Below are 20,691 nucleotides of genomic sequence, written 5' to 3'. Positions count from 1 at the left end.
CTCGAGGAAGCTGCCCGACGAAGTGAACCCCCCGAGCCGCAGCAGAGCCTTTTAAATTTGGCTACAGGGATGTTCAACCCATCTTAGCTTCTAATTTAGGACTGGAGCTATTACCTTGTAGATGTCCAGGAATCCACACTGATGGTCAAATCGTGTGTAGAGTTCGTTCAGCATGCTGATGACCTGCATGGGTGTACACTGTGCACAGATGGCAGTGAAGCCAACAATGTCCGAGAAAAGCATGGTGACATCATCAAACTTCCTGGCCTGAACCTGTTGCCCCTGCCACAACTGTTGAGCCACTTCTTCAGGGAAAATAGAAATAAGGAGATCTACTGTTTTCTTTTTCTCCTCTTCCAGGGCTTGGTGTGTGCATTCTAGCGTCGCCTTCAGCTTATCCATCCGTTTTTTTAAGCCATCCTGGGCCTTTGCTTGCTCCCCAACCAAGATGACATCCCGCGTGGCATCATGGATAGGTATGTCTGAAAGATGGAGGCCTCGGCCCATCAGTTCATCCAGCTTGTCCACACAGGGGGAACCCAGAAACAAAATGGAATTTGATTCGGGCACATGAATCATTTGTCCTTTAATTTCCATCACCTACAAAATAAAAATACAGTTTAAAAAAAAAAGGAAAATTAGCTGTGGAGAGTTCTGGATCCCCGTTTTACTCTCCTTCATCGTTCTTCTTCAGCTAAAAAGACAAACATAAACTGTAACCTTTTATACAGAAGCCTCTTATACTCACCTATTCAAGTAATGAGACTCACATAGTCTGCTCACCAAGGTGAGTCAGAAAATAGCCAACACTGTCACAGATCTACTCCCAGATCAGATGTTGGATTGCATTTCAATCCAATTAAATAAGAAAGTATCCACAGTAACATGTATTTCTCATAACAGCCTGTTAGTAACACTGCTAAATTTTGCTCCTGGAAAGTACCTGGCCTTAAAAACAAATTCCAGAGCAGCTACTTAGTTACTTAGCTATGAATTATAAAAAGCACAAAATGAAACAGAAATTACAGCTATGTGAAAGGGGCTGGTGAAATGGTGAAGTAACTTCTGTTCTTTTTCAGGAAAATAAAGGGTACTAAGTCAAATGTGGCCAGTTACAGAAGACACAAATTACAACAGAAGTGAAAGAATTCCATAAAATAATGGAATGGTATGGAAAAGTGTGCCAGTGGCCCTATTGCCCTTTGCCTTCTCATACTTGCAGAGTTGTCTGTCAGAGTTTGCAGATTTCTTGGTGATACAGATTCACATAATCTGTATTTGCAGAATAGAAGGAGTACTTGAGTACTATGTCCAGTTCTGGGCCACTCAATTTAAGAAGGACATTGAGACACTTGAATGTGTCCAGAGAAGGGCAACAAGGCTGGGGAGAGGTCCTGAGCACAAGCCCTATGAGGAGAGGCTAAGGCAGTTGGGGTTGTATAGCCTGGAGATGAGGAGGCTCATGGGAGACCATATTGCTGTCTGCCACTACTTGAAAAGAGGTTGTAGGCAGGTGAGGGTTGGTCTCTTCCCCCAAGCAACCAGCAACAGAACAAGAGGACACAGTCTCAAGCTGTGCCAGGTGAAGTTTAGGCTTGAGGTGAGGAGAAAGTTCTTCACAGAAAGAGTTGCTGGCCATTGGAATGTCCTGCCTAGGGAGGTGGTGGAGTCACCATCCCTGGAGGTGTTCAAGAGGGGATTGGACGTGGCACTTGAAGCCATGGCTTAGTTAGTCATGAGGTGTTGGGCAACAGGTTGGACTTGCTACTCTCTGAGGTCTTTTCTAACCTTATTGATTCTATAATTCTATGAAAAGGAGTAGCACATGGTTCATGACACTGGTTTATAGATGTTTGCATTTGCCTGTTAAATGGCTAGATGTTTTGAGTGCTGTCCAGTGGCTGACATCAGGGAAGCCCTGGCTTGTGGCTTCTAGCTCCATAGTGGCACTGGATCACAAAATTAGGAGACTGAAATGGACACTGAAAACCAACTGTAATGATGTATATGACATATGGGGCTATGCACATTCTGATTTTTATGAAGTTTTTATTAACTGTCAAGTACTGTGAAGGGACATTTTCCATCTGAATATAGTATTTAAAAAGCAAAACCAAACAAATCAGTTTTCAAAAATTAAGATGAACTTGTTTTGGTTGAGCAGAAAGTGATCAAATCAGATAAACTGCATCTCTTTTAAAATACAGCTTCCATAGCCTCTGCCATGAGAAACAACTGTCATTAGTGTTTTCATCCCAGAACTGCACAAAGAGCAGGACAATACAGTCCTTAATAACAGTCCTTAACGCAAGGATCTCATTGTCAAACAGGCACCACACACATATGCCTTGTGTATCTAAGCACAGTGTTAGGCATCACAATGCTGTAAATCTATGTTTTCCCTCTTGTCTGGTTCCTTCATTGTTTAGGCATTCCATCACTCTCACATAGTTCACTCTATCATTTACCTCTCCCTCCTTCCATAATCCTTTGAAGCAAAACAGGAAAGCCTCAATCAGAGCAAACAGAGCTGTCTGCAATAGTGAAGTGATTTAAAGTGTCCAGACATCGGAAAGCTCCAGTTCAACTGACTGCTACCTCTGTGTGGTAGGTTCCATTTTAGTGGAAGATGCTGGAAAACTCCTGCTTCTCTCAGGAATGTTTATGTCAGATAATACGCTGTCATTACAGATCCTACCATCAACATGGGGACTGAATGTATCCCATCCCCATACCCCTCTGCCTCCATGCCCTACCCTGCTAGCAACCCAACAGTTGTAATGGAATGAAGCTGGAGGTGGGGAGATTCAGGCTGGATGTGAGGAGGAAGTTCTTCACCATGAGAGTGGTGATACCCTGGAATGGGTTGTCCAGGGAGGTGGTTGAGGCCCCGTCCCTGAAGGTGTTTAACACCAGGCTGGACAAGGCTCTGGCCAGCCTGATCTAGTGTGGGGTGTTCCTGCCCATGGCAGGGGGGTTGGAACTAGATGATCCTTGTGGTCCCTTCCAACCCTGACTGATACTATGATAACTTCTGAGGTCAGCCTGGGAACTCAGTAAATGAAAGTCTTTAAAATTGTCATTTTCCCTAATTTATGTCTCCCTGCACCTATTAATATTTACATTTCTAGGTCTTGTTTCTTCATCTTGTTCTGGGACAGACGCCTCTGTGAGAAAATCAGTCAGCTACCTAGATGGACAGATTCAGTGCTCCAGACTAACTGTTCAATTTTTAACTTTTGGCTCCCTGTTCAAAACATAAGGGAACTCAGTGCTTTGTCATGCTTTCGGCCTCATGCTTTCAAAGGGCACAGACAACATTGTTTTAATTTTGAAGTGCAAATTGCCAAATGTGAAAGACATGGTGTGATGCTTTTGTATTTTGTTCCCCTTTGCCAGACAGTTGTTCTGTTTTCTCTTCCTAGAACTTCGCTGGCATGCATAATAACTGTATTTCATGTCATCACTTCTTTATTCTATCTTCAGGTGAAAACAGTGTCAGCTCAGGAGGAGAGAGTGCGACCACAGACCCTGGCTGAGCCATCCTGCCTGCAGGGTGGGCTGCTTGTCAGCAAGACAAGGCACCTGGCTTGGAGCCATGTTTCTTCTGTTAACCTGCTGTGAGACTCCAAAGAAAATTAATGCATCCCTCTGGGCTCCTGCTTTGCCTTTGTCAATTTGAGGTGTTAAACTCTTCGACATGATCTCTGTCCGTGTGAATGTATTGTGCCAATCCTCACCGGGCAGATTCTTCTCAGGAAGCACTGATCAAGCAAATAACATGCAAAAAACCAGGCACTCTGGAGTCCTCCTGTTCTGCTTCTGGGTAACCCCAGGCAAATTATCAACTCCAAGTGCTTATTTGGCCTCTCAGCACAGTAGGAACAATGGTATCAATCACCCTACCACACACTTGGAGACTTAGGTGTGGGAAGAAACAGAAGACACAGACAATCCCATAAAAACTAACAATTCTTTAATTACCTCTTCTTCTGTCCAAATGAGTTGAGCTCCTTCTTCAACAAGACTGAGGGTTTCTAGAGGATTTTTAGAAACTTTTGCAAAGATAAGTGTCTCTACACAACTGCTTAGTTTCCTAAAAGTGTCAGAGGTTCAGTGCTATTTCAGCTTTATCCGCTGAATATTGTTAACACTTTTTGTGCTTAACATGAATTGATGAGATTTCCTATCACTCCTCTCACGTTACATTAGTGATACTGATGTCCTGCTCTCTCTTGATAACAGAGGGTTTGATTTTTTAGAGAATGGCCAACTACTCTCTTGGCCAGCTACACTCTTCAGGTTGCCAAATCAGGTAACTGGACAGCAGAAGAAAAGCTGCCCCAGCTAAGACTGACCCACCTAAGACTGCATCACTCTTCTCAGCTTTTCCAAAGCCCTTTCCTTTCTAAAGAAGTTTCTGCAACAATTCAGACTCTTTCTAGAAGACTTCAGTCTGCAACTATGATTCACCTCTTTTCTTTGGACTCTCTTGCTTCTTACATCCTTCTCTGTATCTCACAATAGAACTGAAAGAAATGGGATCTGAGATTTGCCTGAAGCTTGGCGTAGCAAGTCACAATTATGGGCATCTCCCCAGAGCTGGCTTTAGACCTGAACTGTAAACCCACAGGCAATCAGGATTACATCACCTATCTCTCTTGTAAGCAGAGAAAGACTGAAACACTTCTGTCATCAGTTGTAATTCATTTTTGCTACATTTCATTGCTTTCTTGTCTTTCTAATATTCGCACTGAGTAAGTCCACTGTTTTCAGAGGACGTTCTCTTGATCTATAGTGGTTTAAGAGAACATTGTGAAATGAGCAATTACACATCATATTATGCAGGATTATACTGCTGGCAATGATGGCATGGTCTAAGTAGCTCTATGATGAAAAAGAAAAAAACCCTACAGCTGAATTTTACTCCCATGGAAAACACAAGCAACAGTAAAGAAAGAGGAGCAAACAGAAGTGGCCCTGCTTCTCAGCAACTCTTTCAGCCTCTCCCCAAAGACCCACCCAGGAAACACTGACAAACTCTACAGCTGCTGTTTGAGAACGTGAAACAGCCTCCTACTGTGCTGCACACCAGTGGCTACTTCATTAGGTACACAATACCCAATATTCTGCATGCTCTGGATGCATGCCACCTTACAATTAAGCATGGATCAAATGCCAACTCCACTGCCTACTCTTTAAGGAAAAGCATAGAGAAAAGCCTCATCTGTTGCATTGATAGAAGATGATATTTCCCTGTACAAAGACAGGTTTTGGAATAGTGGCTGAGAAAAGGTGTACACACCATCTGGAACAGAGAAGGGCACCAAAGCTGGTGAGGGGTTTGGAGCACAAGCCCTGTGAGAAGAGGCTGAGGGAGCTGGGGATATTTAGCCTGGAGAAGAGGAGGCTCAGGGGAGACCTTATTGCTCTCTACAACTACCTGAAGGGAGGCTGTAGACAGGTGGGCTTGGTCTCATCTCCCAGGCAACCAGAACCAGAACAAGAGGACACAGTCTCAAGATGTGCCGGGGAGGTTTAGGCTGGATATTAGGAAGAAGTTCTTCACAGAAAGAGTGATTGGCCATTGGAATGGGCTCCCCAGGGAGGTGGTGGAGTCACCACCACTGGAGGTGTTCAACAGGGGACTGGATGTGGCACTTGGTGCTATGGTTTAGTTATAAGGTCTGTGGTGACAGGTTGGACTTGATGATCTTTGAAGTCTATGATTCTATAATTCTATGATTTGCTCTCAGTCCATGCTGTCCGGCTTCTCTTCTCTCTGGCATTCCGGCACAAGGCTCTCAGAACGTCAATTGGCTCACAGTCCATGGTAGCCAGCTTCTCTTCTCTCAGGCACTACAGCACAGGGCTCTCAGAGCCTCAATTTGCTTGCAGTCCATGGTGGCTGGCTTCTCTCAGGCACTCCTGTGCAGGGCTCCCGGAGCTTCGATTTGCTCACAGCCTGTGGCAGCCAGCTTCTCTTCTCTCAGGCACTCTGGCACAAGGCTCTCAGGGCTTTGATCAGCTCACAGTCTGTGGCAGGCAGCTCCTCTTCTCTCGGGTACTCCAGCACAGGGCTCTCAGAGCTTTGATTTGCTCGCAGTCCGTGGTGGCTGGCTTCTCTTCTCTCGGGCACTCTGGCACAGAGCTCTCGGAGCTTTGATCGGCTCACAGTCTGTGGCAGATGGCTTCCCTTCTCTCAGATGCTCCAGTGCAGGGCTCTCGGAGTGTTGATTGCTTCCTCCCCTTTTGTGCCTCCAGCGCAGAGCTCTCAGAGCATTGGTTGTTTTGGTCCAGGTACAAGGCCAACTGTAGTTTGCCTGCTAGGACAACCTCTCTAGCTGCCACTTTGGCAGCATTCAGCTCTTGTTGCTTTCTTGATAAGAACAAGGCAAATTGCCTACCTTCTCAGCTGTTTTAAATACTGTCTAGAGACAGAGTCCATCATGATAGAGAAACCTGATAGCTTAACCTATAGAATGGGGCATGTCCAAACATGGCCAGGGGCACACACAGTTCACAGGTGTGTTACGTGGTTAGTTACACATTCTACACATTTACCTGGACCACCTGGACCCCACAAAATGTCCCAGTTTGCAGATTCACAGATGCTTAGCCCATTGTCTGGGTTAGGGCATTGTTTGGTGCTTGTCCCTTCAGGACAGAGAGTAAACAAAACTGCTTCTTTAAAAGGTCCACAATTATTCAGAAGACTGGGAAGATTGGGGAAAACTCAGCTTATGACAAATCAACTTGGACACTACCAAGAAAAATAAGATAAGCTCAGGGAAAGGAGAGGAGAGGGAGAGGGAGAGGGAGAGGGAGAGGGAGAGGGAGAGGGAGAGGGAGAGGGAGAGGGAGAGGGAGGGGGAGGGGGAGGGGAGAGGGAGAGGGAGGAGGGAGAGGGAGGGGGAGAGGGAGAGGGAGAGGGAGAGGGAGAGGGAGAGGGAGAGGGAGAGGGAGAGGGAGAGGGAGAGGGAGAGGGAGAGGGAGAGGGAGAGGGAGAGGGAGAGGGAGAGGGAGAGGGAGAGGGAGAGGGAGAGGGAGAGGGAGAGGGAGAGGGAGAGGGAGAGGGAGAGGGAGAGGGAGAGGGAGAGGAGAGGAGAGGAGAGGAGAGGAGAGGAGAGGAGAGGAGAGGAGAGGAGAGGAGAGGAGAGGAGAGGAGAGGAGAGGAGAGGAGAGGAGAGGAGAGGAGAGGAGAAAAGCATCACTGCACACTGAGGATAAGAGTATAGGGTGACTTTTAGAAAGGACAGACAGTTGCTAGTCTGAATTTTAAAGAAGGTGTATTGACCTCTCTGAATGTCCTATAGGATACATGGCAGTGTCTCAGGAACATGTAGATCAAGATATTCCAAAGTATTTGATCACTTAGGTTGTTAGGGGATTTAGTAAGCACTGGACAAGGCAAAAGGACACTTTCAGAAAGAAATGTAATGATTCTGTTTGTTGTGTTTCCAGGTGACACATCTAGAAGAAGCATTGCAACTATGATGGACAACAAATGATCTGTGTGAGATGTCTAAGTCAGGGTCAAATGAATCCCATCTCCTGTGTAGAAACACCTACATTTCTCTGTTGCAAAGGGAGCATAGATGCCTACACTTGTCAGATGAGTCGACCCTCTATAAGAATAAATGTAATTAATAGCAGTAAAGATATTCCTGTGTAAAGACACATAAATGCACTTATATAAGCACACCAAGGGAAGTGCAAGTAAAAGTCCTCTATTAGTCAACAGACTTCTATTTCAAATGCTCCAAACCTCAATTCTGCTGAGTTCCTGTGCTGAATGGTTAGAGATCTGAATGGTTAGAGATGGATGTGAGGAGGAGGTTCTTCACCCTGAGAGTGTCCCTTCCAACCCTGACTGATATGATACTGGGTATCAAGACTGGGAAGTTACTGGATAGAATCCTTCTTCGCTCCTTGACAAGTGAAAAATCCAAGATGAAGGTTACAGGCCTACAGGAAGGCTGGAGAGGGACTTCTCAGGATCTCAGGTAGTGATAGGACTAGGGGGAATGGAATGAAGCTGGAGGTGGGGAGATTCAGGCTGGATGTGAGGAGGAGTTTCTTACCCATAAGAGTGGTGAAGCCCTGGAATGGGTTGTGCAGGGAGGTGGTTGGGGCCCCGTCCCTGGAGGTGTTTAAGACCTGGCTGGCTGAGGCTCTGGCCAGCCTGATCTAGTGTGGGGTGTCCCTGCCCATGGCAGGGGGGTTGGAACTAGATGATCCTTGTGATCCCTTCCAACCCTGAATGATACTATGATACTATGATATGCTTATAATTTTAAATGCTCTGAGGCTGGCTCACCATCAGCACAGGCACAACACAACTCCAACATTAAACAAAGGAACAGCTATTGCAACCTCTCTAATACTCCAGAGTATGGTAAATCAGAGCCACAGTAGCCAGACTGACTGTGGCAAAAGAGTCATGCAAATAAGAAGAAAATCAGATTCACATGAAGCCATCTTATCTGTAGACTCTCATTAAAAAGGGAAGAAAAACTATCTAAATTCAGTATAAAAATCATAAGAAAACACCAGCTTCAATCACACCTACATTCTATTGAAAAAGCTATAAGAAACATGTGGCCTTCCAGTATCTGAAGGGGGCCTACAAGAAGGCTGGGGAAGGACTTCTCAGGATCTCAGGTAGTGATAGGACTAGGGGGAATGGAATGAAGCTGGAGGTGGGGAGATTCAGGCTAGATGTGAGGAGGAAGTTCTTCCCCATGAGAGTGGTGAAGCCCTGGAATGGGTTGTCCAGGGAGGTGGTTGAGGCCCCGTCCCTGGAGGTGTTTAAGAGCAGGCTGGATGAGGCTCTGGCCAGCCTGATCTAGTGTGGGGTGTCCCTGCCCATGGCAGGGGGGTTGGAACTAGATGATCCTTGTGGTCCCTTCCAACCCTGAATGATACTATGATACTATGATATATATTCTCCACAGATATATATAATCTCCACAGAAATGGAAAAGTATTATTATTTCAATCGATACCCAATGCAACTGAGTAAACTAGTCAGCACAACTCAGGATGTGCTCAGGCTTCTGGAAAAGCATAAAATTCCAACTCTCAGCGTTTGCTTAAAAGACTGAATTTCCAGCTCAATGCATTGTCAAAAGAGCATTATTCCACACAGCAGCATAGGGACTGCTGCAAATTTCTCGTTATTTATAGAAGTCCCTGGGGTGTTACATAATGTGCAACAGTCTCGAGACCAAAGTGACCAAATTTAACATTTTCTGTACGTGGTAGATGGCTTGCAAACATAGAATGGAAGCATTTCATATTGCAGGGGACCCACCTTTAGGAAATCCAAAACTTTGTTTTGGAATGCATTCACGTTCTATAATGTAAAAGATGGAATGATAATGAGATGATCATTAAAAAGCAGTTCAGTTGTGAACTTGGGTCTCCAAAGTGATTTCTGGCTATCAAAAAGTAGATACAAAGTAAACAAAGTAGGGTTAGATAGGACTCTCTCCACCTGACGCCACGGGCTGTCAACCCGTGGATTGGACCATTACACTCTGTGCTGGGTTAGGAACTGGCTGGAGGGCCGGGCCCAGAGAGTGGTAGTGAATGGTGCCACATCCAGCTGGAGGCCAGTCACCAGTGGTGTCCCCCAGGGATCAGTGCTGGGCCCTGTCCTCTTCAACATATTCATCGATGATCTGGATGAAGGGGTAGAGTCAGTCATCAGCAAGTTTGCAGATGACACAAAGTTAGGGGCAGATGTTAGTCAGTTAGAGGGTAGAAAGGCTCTGCAGAGGGACCTCGACCGACTGGACAGATGGGCGGAGTCCAATGGGATGGCTTTCAACAAGTCCAAGTGCCGAGTGCTGCACTTTGGCTATGGCAATCCTATGCGGAGCTATAGGCTGGGGTCGGAGTGGCTGGAGAGCTCCCAAACAGAGAGGGACCTGGGGGTGCTGATCGACAGCTGCCTGAATATGAGCCAGCGGTGTGCCCAGGTGGCCAGGAGGGCCAATAGCATTCTGGCCTGCATTAGGAATAGTGTGGCCAGCAGGAGCAGGGAAGTCATTGTGCCCCTGTACTCTGCATTGGTTAGGTCACACCTTGAGTACTGTGTCCAGTTCTGGGCCCCTCAGTTTAAGAAGGACATCGAAACACTTGAACGTGTCCAGAGAAGGGCAACAAGGCTGGGGAGAGGCCTTGAACACAAGCCCTGTGAGGAGAGGCTGAGGGAGCTGGGATTGTTTAGCCTGGAGAAGAGGAGGCTCAGGGGTGACCTCATTGCCCTCTACAGCTACCTGAAGGGTGGTTGTAGCCAGGAAGGGGTTGGCCTCTTCTCCCAGGCAACCAGCACTAGAACAAGAGGACACAGTCTCAAACTGCGCCAGGAGAGGTTTAGACTCGAGGTGAGGAGGAAGTTCTTCACCGAGCGAGTCATTCGGCATTGGAACGGGTTGCCCAGGGAGGTGGTGGAGTCATCGACCCTGGAGGTGTTCAAGGGGAGATTGGATGTGGCACTTGGTGCCGTGGTCTAGTCATGGGGTCTGTGTTGATAGGTTAGACTCGATGATCCTTGAGGTCCTTTCCAACCTAAGTGATACTGTGATACTGTGACACACAGGTATGCATGCCAAATCAAAACAGGGAGGCAACTGTAAGTAAATGTGGAAAGGTAAAGGAGATGTCTCTATCCTTTGCACATTGGTTTGTCAAAGCAGCTAACTAAACAAAGGAAACTGTTGATTACACCTGAAAGGATCATGATGGTTTACAATTTCTCCTTTGTTGCTGTTGATGGTACTCCAGACAGCTCCTCCAATAAGTCCAAGATAAATCTAGCTCTGAGGCATAAAAAATAATGGGAAAATGCTTCCTCCAAAGGAACCTATTCACAATGTATCCAAGAGTTGTAACTGTCAAGGTTTAGGGCTGAGCAGACCACTAGAGAGCTGATACATGCTCTCTATTCACTCTTCCCCCTTCTCAAAGGGAGAGAGGAAGAAAAGAAGGGAGACTTACAGACTGAAAAGGAAAACTGAAACAGTATTAATAAATAATGAAATAATGAAAATAATTATATATATACAAAAGCAATATCAAACCAAATCCCCCAAGGACAACCACATCACTGATGCTGTGGGTAAGCACCACTGAATTAGTCCCAGACTGGACTAAGCAGCAGAAGGGGACTCAGGATGTGGATTTGGGAACCAGATGCAAAAGCACACAAACTGGGATCAAAGTCAAAAGAATAGAGAGAGACCTGAAGTCATTACTGACCTGACTGTTCCTGCCCAGTACCCGGGGGGGCTCTCCTACCCTGCCCAGAGCCCAGGACTCCATGCCAGCCCTCTGAGGCTGTCAGTCCCTGCCTCTGCCAGTAGGCATCTCCTGCTCTCACAGCCCTGCCCTGATGGGCCACAAGGCCCCCTGGACTGGCCCCATCCATGGGCTTTCACCACCCCCAGGAAGGTGCCAATGCCCAGTGCTGGGACTGCCTGCAGGCTGCCCTGCTCCTAGCTTGGGCAGCTGGGATGGGCCCTGGCTGCCATTCTCTGACTGTCCACCCTCAGTGGTTCTTATGGGTCCCTTCCAACTCAAGCTATTCTATGTTTTTCCTTTCAGTGCAAAATCCATTTAATCCCTTAAGACTGTGTTCAGACCACAAACACCTTGATTAGTGCAGTAGACTTTCAGGTATTGATGATACCACATCTTGCTGCTGCTTCATTGAGTCAGGATACCCTGCGCAGATATACAGCTATCCACCTCACTCCAGCAACACAGAATGAAAAATGTACAGCACCAGGGTAGAAAAAAAATTGTTTATGTTGGTCAGGAGCAGAGTATTGAATCTTTGGGAAATAATTTCTTTAGCCTTTTATCTTTCTCTTCAATGCTGATTAGATTGCTTCTGGCAGTCAGGGGGAGCTAACCTGGCTCTTCATGGATGTTGGGTGATCAGAAGCTGTAGGATTTTCTGCTCTCAGATCAGTACAGAGAGCCTGAAGTTAAGGACTGCAGGAGCATCATACAACTCCTCAGTAAGATTTACATTCTCAACATGAAGTTTAAAATGGACAGGAGGATTAACTGCTCTGAGAAGCTGCAGATTCTGCGGGCATTCCAGCTTATCAGGTATTTCATCATTATTTTTTTCATGTGACTTTGTGTCAGCCAAGAGACTTTTTTGAAGAAAAAAATAAAATCCTGAAAATCAGAAGCCCTGCTGCTTAACGGGAACTGTGGGAACGGTGGTAGCAATAAACACACCACAAACAAGAGGTCCCCAAGCAACACCGTTTTAATTTTGCATTTCAATCAAAGCAAAATGTACTTTTTGTACTTACAACCCCACCACAGTTTGATTACAACAGATCAGTCAAAGTGTAATGGAAATTTCATGTTCGTTAAACACAGTCTCAAGCTGTGCCAGGGGAAGTTCAGGCTCAAGGTGAGGAGAAAGTTCTTCACTGTGAGAGTCATTTGTCATTGGAATGTGCTGCCCAGGGAGGTGGTGGAGTCACCATCCCTGGACGTGTTCAAGAGGGGATTGGATGTGGCACTTGGTGCCATGGTTTAGTCATGGGGTCTGGGGTGACAGGTTGGACTCGATGATCTTTGAGGTCTCTTCCAACCTTGGTGATTCTGTGAAATGGCAAAGAATTACACTACATTTCTAGTGAATGTGTTGTCACTATTTTTCACACAAGTCTTACCCAAGAATTTTTCTTTCCATTTTTTTTTTCCCATGTTTTTTCTAAAAGGCATGAAGAATGAGAAAACAAGAAAGTGACATTTGAGAAAGTCATTAAAGCTTGCTGAAAAGTTGGCTCTTCAGTTCAAACAAACCTCCAATAGCCTGAGAACGCAGTGAGGTGCAGGACAACAACAACAAGCATACATTTTGACAACTTCACAGAGGTAAACCCCCTAATTCTTACGTTTAAATTAGCTGAAGTAATTATGACAAATCATAGAATCATAGAATCAACAAGGTTGAAAAGACCTCAGAGATCATCAAGTCCAACCTCTCACCCAACACCTCATGACTACTAAACCATGGCACCAAGTGCCACGTCCAATCACCTCTTGAACACCTCCAGGGACGGTGACTCCACCACCTCCCTGGGCAGCCCATTCCAATTGCTAACAACTCTCTCTGTGAAGAAATTTCTCCTCACCTCGAGTCTAAACTTCCCCTGGTGCAGCTTGACACTGTGTCCTCTTATTCTGGTCCTGATTGCCTGGGAGAAGAGACCAACCCCCTCCTGGCTACAACCACTCTTCAGGTAGATGTAGACAGCAATAAGGTCTCCCCTGAGCCTTCTCTTCTCCAGGCTAAACAATCCCAGCTCCCTCAGCCTCTCCCTGTAGGGCTGGTGCTCAAAGCCTCTCCCCAGCCTCATTGCCCTTCTCTGGACACATTCAAGAGTCTCAGTGTCCTTCTTAAATTGAGTGGCCCAGAACTGGACACAGTCCTCAAGGTGTGGCCTAACCAGTGCTGAGTACAGGGGCAGAATGACTTCCTTGCTCCTGCTGGCCACACTTTTCTTGATGCAGGCCAGGATGCCATTGGCCTTCTTGTCCACCTGGGCACACTGATGGCTCATGTTCAGCCAGCTGTCAATCAGCATCCCCAGGTCCCTTTCTGTTTGGCAGCTCTCCAGCCACTCTGACCCCAGTCTGGGATCAATCAATCAATCAATCAATCGATACAGTGCCTAAACCAGTATTTTTCATGTCATTATCTGCACCTGCTTATATTTTAAGAGTATTCCTATGCATTATCATTTGCAGTATCATTTACAATAGTTATTTCTTAACTTTCAAAAATTTATTCTGTGCATGACTGTTAAAATGTATTTAGTCAAAAGAAAATCTTATAAATCCTGCAACAATGTTATGAGCCTCAAAGCAACATATTTTGCCTTTGGTGGGGTGGGGGCAGTAGGAATAATGAGTCTTTGGGGGGCAAAATGAAACTGTGGTGTCAATTTCTGATTCCTGGAAAAAATGCAAAGATCAGATCTGAAAGCCTGCACACAGCCTGGGCCCCAGGGATATGGAGTTCATGAGGGCAAGCTCAGCATGCATAAGGGCAAGTCTCCGGCTTGTCATTGGATTTAATGGTGCCCAAGCTGATCCTTACGAAGTTAGCCTTTATACATATAGCTGTGAACATGACGAATCACAAGCAGTGAATTCCATGGCTGAATAGAAGACAATGTACTACCCTTATGTACCTTTTCCTGCTCAAATGCTTCTTCAAAACCTTGTCTCTCTTTTTCTTGCTTTGAAATTATCTTACAAAACAGTGTAATGACCAGCAGCCAGAGCAAGCTAAAGTTCAGCACATTTTGCTAGACCCATTTTTACAAAAAGCCAGTGCACCTGCAGGGAAATCTTTTTATGTTATGTCTAATATAAATTAATAAGAATAATTTAAGATTGCCTTCAAGTTACGACATTCTGTTGTTTTAAAACAAACACGTCATTCTACTTGTACCTTCTATTTACATCACTCAAACCCAGCATCAAAGATCTTCCCATTTGTTTTGAATAATTTAACAACAACAAAAAAAAATTAAGAACAGTTGAATTAGACAACAGTCACAGGTGTTTGATAGACACTAAAGGATGGGCTCAGACCATGGTTTCAGACCTTCTTAAAGCTGAAAATTCATCCTGTTCCATACAACTCTGCCTTGTTTGGTTATTTCCTTTGGTGAAGCTGGCATACAGCAGTGCATAGCCACACCACAGCTAAGCAAACAACAGCAGAGGCTGAAACTCCCCTGGAGAGGCTACTCTGACCAGGACCATTTTTCCCTATGCTGTGCAAACACACCAAATCAGCTTATGCTGCAACGTTTCCAACTTAAGAGTCAGGTTAATGACACAACTTCACCAAGACAATATCTCTCATTAAAAATCTCTCTCTCATGCATGCAAACACCCTTTATAATTGATGAATATTAATTGTTAGTTTGTTAAAGACAGCTATTTTTGTTTGTTTCCTTCAAGCAAGATTGCAGAGGAATGTGCCAGTACGTTGAAGGCAGTGGAAAGGCTCCCATTTTCTATAGTGTTGTTACTTTCTGGATTAGCTCCTTCCATTTTCACAGCAAGATTTGTGCAGGTGCACAAATCACTCTTGCATCTAATCCCTCCAGTAGCAGTATTCAGCTCCTAGAAAAAGCTTCTCATTTGAACATGATCCATCCCAGCTGCCTAACATGACCTGCCAGCAAAAAGTACCCTCAGTAGTTTGTGGCATTTCCTGCCAAGCATTTGTCTTTCTCACATTCAGGTTACTTTGTTTCTTTGTGGAAACTGTTTTTATCAAAATGCAATTAAATGGTTAAATGAGAATGTATGTTTATTCATGAAAACAGCAGGCAAAGAGCAGCAGAGGCAGCTCTCCCCTTTGATCCGTGCAGAATAGATATATATAGCAACCATTAAGAGATGTGACATTTCATCACCAACCTAGGTTACCTTAAAATTCTTGTGATTAAAAGATCTCTTAGCCCATGCACTAACTAGCTTGCAGGAATTTTTCTCCTTTAGGATTTATGGGCTCCAATTCTTTCCCTATTTCATCTGACATGTATAACTGCAGCAAATTCCTGCCAGCACCACACCATGGAAACTAATTAGATGCGAAGTCCTCTGTTGGCATTTTTACTTTGTTTTTTCTCTTTATTATCGCATATATCAAGGACTTTTGTAGCTTTGATAAAAGACTACCATTACAATTTGATATTGAGATTAATCAATTCTGATCTCTTGGTACAGTATAAATTTTCCTAACACCAGGAGGAGAAATTTCATCTTTTCCCAATCCAATCATTCCTAAGTTAGATTTAATTAGAAAGAACTATTCTACCTCTCACTGGAAGTAATTGTAAATATATCCAGCTGGCCTTTAAAATGAAATTTTCTGGTTTGCTTAAAAAGATTGAATTTCTTTCAGTATGTTCAACATAATACATGAGAGCATCAGGAGACCTTTCATCCATAACCTTCTATTAGCTACCTCATTTGAAGTGTACCAGTAAACGACAGTCTTCATGTGGAATCTCTTTCAGGCCACACTGAGGATTTGAATCTGGGGGCAATGCATTGGCCTGGTTTAGTAGCCCCAGGTTAAGGGTGTACAGATTGTACAATGTATTTATTTTACAACCCATCAAGAAATGAGAAGCAAAGGAAAAAACCTGAAGTGTCTTTAACTGAATTGTAAACATATATAGCGTGTGAGAGGAAACAGCCAGATGTAGTGAATATTCACACTTCTGTCTGCATTAAAATGCCTGTTTAGCTTCCATTTGCCTCGCTGCAATTAATTCCTTCACTGCAATTACTTCACCCTTGAAATTATAACAAAGACAATTAGAAGAATTAGATTGAAGGCACTATTTTAAAAATTGAAATGTGGTCTCTCTTGCCTTAATTATTCTGGCATAAATCGAAGAAAGCAGTTAAAGCGAGTTCACAGCATCACAGTATCGCTAAGGTTGGAAGAGACCTCGAGGATCATCGAGTCCAACCTGTCACCACAGACCTCATGACTAGACCATGGCACCAAGTGCCATGTCCAATCTCCTCTTGAACACCTCCAGGGATGGTGACTCCACCACCTCCCCGGGCAGCACATTCCAATGACAGATGACTCTCTCGATGAAGATCTTTCTCCTCATCTCCAGCCTAAACTTCCCCTGGCAGAGCTTAAGACTGTGTCCCCTTGTTCTGGTGCCTGTTGCCTGGGAGAAGAGACCAACCCCTTCCTGTCTACAACCATCTTTCAGGTAGTTGTAGAGGGCAATGAGGTCACCCCTGAGCCTCCTCTTCTCCAGGCTAAAGTTGTTTCAACAACACAAACTGACAAGAAGACAGCAATAGGAAATTGTGCCCATGGTCTTAGCTGTGCAGGATTGCTGCCCACACGTCACCAAAGCTTGGAGAGAGGTTGGTGGGATGGTCCCCGTAAGTGCGGCTGTGAATGCAAATGGAAGGCTTAGCTGCTACAAGGGAAGTAATCAGTCTTAAAATGCTGAGAACTGCCACCTTAGGAAACTCCTCACTCAGCTTGCCGATTTCTGCCCTTGGGTACCTCAGGGGAGGTTAGCACAGCTGCTCAGTACTTGCTGGAGGTAGGCAGGCCACTAGCCAGTCCAGTCCCAGAAATCACAGGACTGCCCCGGCACAGTGCTCTGCTCAGCTGAAGCACCCTGCTGAGAAGCAGAAAATATTTACTCAGGCACAGCATGATACTAACACAGCTACCTTGCTTTTGGATCAGGGCCAGTTTCCCCATGACAGGCTGAGAGGCTGAGTAGAGCTAATGAAAAGCTGTCTGTACATATCAACTGGACCAGCTTCAGTTTATGCAAATACTGACGTGCAGCTAATTTGCAGCTGTGGATCTTCTAAAGGGCAGAGCACTTCATGGGCTCCCCAATTTTCAGCATTCTCATTCCTACGATGCCTTGAGTATTAAAGCCTTCAAGCCTAAAATCCTGATTCCAAAAGTCCATTTTTGCCATAAAATCTATCTGCCTTTCAGTATTTCGCATTTTGCATCTCTGTTTGCTCCCTTTGGCAGAGTCAGAAGCACTCCCCCCTCCTCATTTCATGACTGCTGAGTCCCTCACACTGCTGACTTGGAAATTTTAAACTAGTTTCTGGAGTGTATTTTTGTAAACATACAAAGCTAGTAACAGCAAGAAAAACAGCCCATTATAAGACATTATAAGAAAACATTATGAGAAGATTCTTCTGTGTCTAAGAGTGTGAAAAATTGGAAAGGAATTCCTTCAGTAGCGAAAGTGATCTTATCACTGCTGAGAGCAGGGCATTGATTATTTTACTGCTTCACATTCAGCAGCCTCATTTCCAAAGTGATTCTACTCAGCTAATAGTCATCTGTGTTGTCTGACTGAAAATAGGAGCAACATGCTATACTTGCAAAGGCAGTGGATACTGATATGGCATGGATTAGCCAGGCAGGACAAATTTCCCAGGCACACCCAGGCTAGCTGCAGTGCTATTGTGGCAAAAGAAAGGGGATGATGAGCCTCCCGCTCATCACATTGTTTGAATGAAACACTCCACATCTGAGTGTGTTATTATAGACATACAGGGCACTAACACTGTTCTCAGCTGTCATTCAGCAGTGTGTGTTCTGCCCTGTGGCTGGCAAGCTTTCCCCAGGGGTTCTTCTCTCCTCACTCTCTCCTAAGGTTATTGAGGACCCTGCCTGACCCATTTTTGTAGAATCAAGGGGGTTCAGTGATGCTCATCCTTCAATAGCTCCTGAAAGAAAAAGGAGCCTGACTAGAACCAATGACGAAAAAGACCTCATGAGAAGAGCCCCAAACCCCCCAGTTTATTTTAGTTTTTCCTTTATTTTTTAAACCTGGAAATTTGCAGCCTTCAGTGGCGATAGTTCACCATAAGGTTAAATTTTATTAAGCATCTGTAGCACCTGCTTGATCTGCTACAGTTACTTTCACTAGTTACACTGCAAACTGATTATTTATTTGGGTTTTGCTTTACATGGTTTGTCATTTGACTCATGAAAACATACCTTATATAGGCTTGTTTACATGCACAGAGGAAACCATAAATACCTCCTTCAGCACAAGGAGGTATTCATGGATTAAATAAGCAACGAGGCCAATGTTTAGCCTAGTAATACACAGTTTTGTCTTAAGTAATTCTGCAGCAATATCAGATATTGCTAGAGTGCTGCAGTACACTGCAATAGGTAGACCTTCCCATCTTCTGTTCTGGCCATTATCCATTTATGTTCCATGGTACTCAAACTAACACAAAAAAAAATAAACCCAGAAAACTTCCCCTAGTTTTCAAAACACAACTTGCAATATTTGGCTATTCAAAATACAACTTGCAGTATTTGGCTAGACTTGGTATTCTGCAGAATGGATGGGTGCCTCATGGTATTCTGCAGAATGGATGGGTGTTTCATTTTATGCCCTTCAATGCATATTAAATGTTAGTGAATCATCAGCATGATGATTCCATAAAATAGAATTCTAACCCTCACAATTACACTGCTTGATGTGCTGGGAATACAGAACATAGGACCTCAGCTTCTCATGATTTAGTTATAAAGTTAAAATGAGGGGGAAGAAAGTCCCCCAAATAATCTATTCTTGCAGTCTTCTATCAGAAGAACAATCACCCAAAACAAAGGGACAGTAATATTTAGCAGTTCTTAATCACACTGCAACAGTCTCTTGACTTAATGCAATGGGATTATTCACAGATCAGTTGATTTCTTCAAAAAGAGAAACTATTCTTGTATTCACCAAGGAAATCATAGAAAATGAAGATGATCACCCAGCTTCAGGTAGAGGAAATGGCACAGAAAAGCAGACTGATGATTGCCTATTCCTGTGTTAAAACACAAATTGTCTCCCAAGACAGCATGCTACCTTTTGTTTAAAGAAGTTTTCCAACTGCTTTAAAAATGCATGGCTCTCCAGGTGGGAAGCTCCTGAGCTGTAGCAATGAAAAGACCTAATCTGAAATCATAGGAAGTTAATAGAGAGACTGTTTCAGACAGCAGTATGCTCAGACAGAGGGTTGAAAATTAGCAGAAAATCCCTCTTTTCTCAAGTTATAAAAATATATTCACCTTCTATTGGGGGGGAGAGAAATTTGTGTAGCTAGCCATTTTCCCCAGCTCCTTCCCACATTTGTGAAAGGAAATGCAGCCCTCTGCTGAAGAGGCAAGAAAAGAAGGCACTGTTTACCAAAATTCATTTTGATATTGTAAAATATCTTGTGAAAAGAGTACTATCTCTTTCTTTCCTCTTTCTGCTTTGGCTGATGGCCCCTCCTAAAACACCTTTGTAGTACACACACAATGACACAACTGAAATATGTTAAATGACCACAAGATTATCAAGGCATTTCAATTACCTTTAAATTCCCAGAAAAAAAACCTCTGCCCTAATGAAATAATTTGCTAAACACACAACTCTACTACATAGAAAAATCCACTGCAGCTTCTTCTCTATGCTATGGGAGCAGGGAAGTCATTGTGCCCCTGTACTCAGCACTGGTTAGGCCACACTAAGAGTTCTGTGTCCTGTTCTGGGCCCCTCAATTTAAGAAGGATATTGAGACTCTTGAACATGTCCAGAGAAAGGCAACGAGGCTGGTGAGAGGCCTCAAGCACAAGCCCTATGAGGAGAGGCTGAGGGAGCTGGGATTGTTTAGCCTGGAGAAGAGGAGACTCAGGGGAAACCTCATGGCTGTCTACAACTACCTGAAAGGAGGTTGTAGCCAGGTGGGGGTTGGTCTCTCCTCCCAGGCAACCAGCACCAGAACAAGAGGACACAGACTCAAGCTACACCAAGGGAGGTTTAGGCTGGATGTTAGGAAGAAGTTCTTCACAGAAAGAGTTGTTAGTCATTGGAATGTGCTGCCCAGGGAGGTGGTGGATTCACTGTCCCTGGAGGTGTTCAAAAAGGGATTGGATGTGGCACTTGAAACCATGGTTTAGTAGTCATGAGGTGTTGGGTGACAGGTTGGATTTGATGATCTTTGAGGTCTCTTCCAACCTTATTGATCCTATGATTCTATGAAATTATATACTATTTGAACAGTAACAACCATATACAAAACACATTGTCTCTGCTTATTGCAAAGGTTCACATCATCTGA

At 44.5% G+C, this 20,691-nt stretch overlaps 1 protein-coding gene across 1 annotated transcript in view; it reads right to left on the bottom strand.

The window, feature by feature from the left end:
* The window catches only part of GUCY1A2 (guanylate cyclase 1 soluble subunit alpha 2), a 194,957-nt gene that overhangs the window by 101,779 nt on the left and 72,487 nt on the right, over nucleotides 1-20,691 (bottom strand). Inside the window, 1 exon segment of the mRNA XM_068144850.1 lies at nucleotides 115-600. Coding sequence (XP_068000951.1) covers nucleotides 115-600 — 486 coding nt within the window.

Source organism: Melanerpes formicivorus, unplaced genomic scaffold (genome assembly GCF_026170545.1).
Source record: "Melanerpes formicivorus ecotype bairdi unplaced genomic scaffold, bMelFor1.0.p_v2 SCAF_1, whole genome shotgun sequence".
NCBI classification, from domain to species: Eukaryota; Metazoa; Chordata; class Aves; order Piciformes; family Picidae; genus Melanerpes; species Melanerpes formicivorus.
Note: the sequence above shows the minus strand (reverse complement) of the source record. Positions and strands in the feature narration are given on the sequence as shown.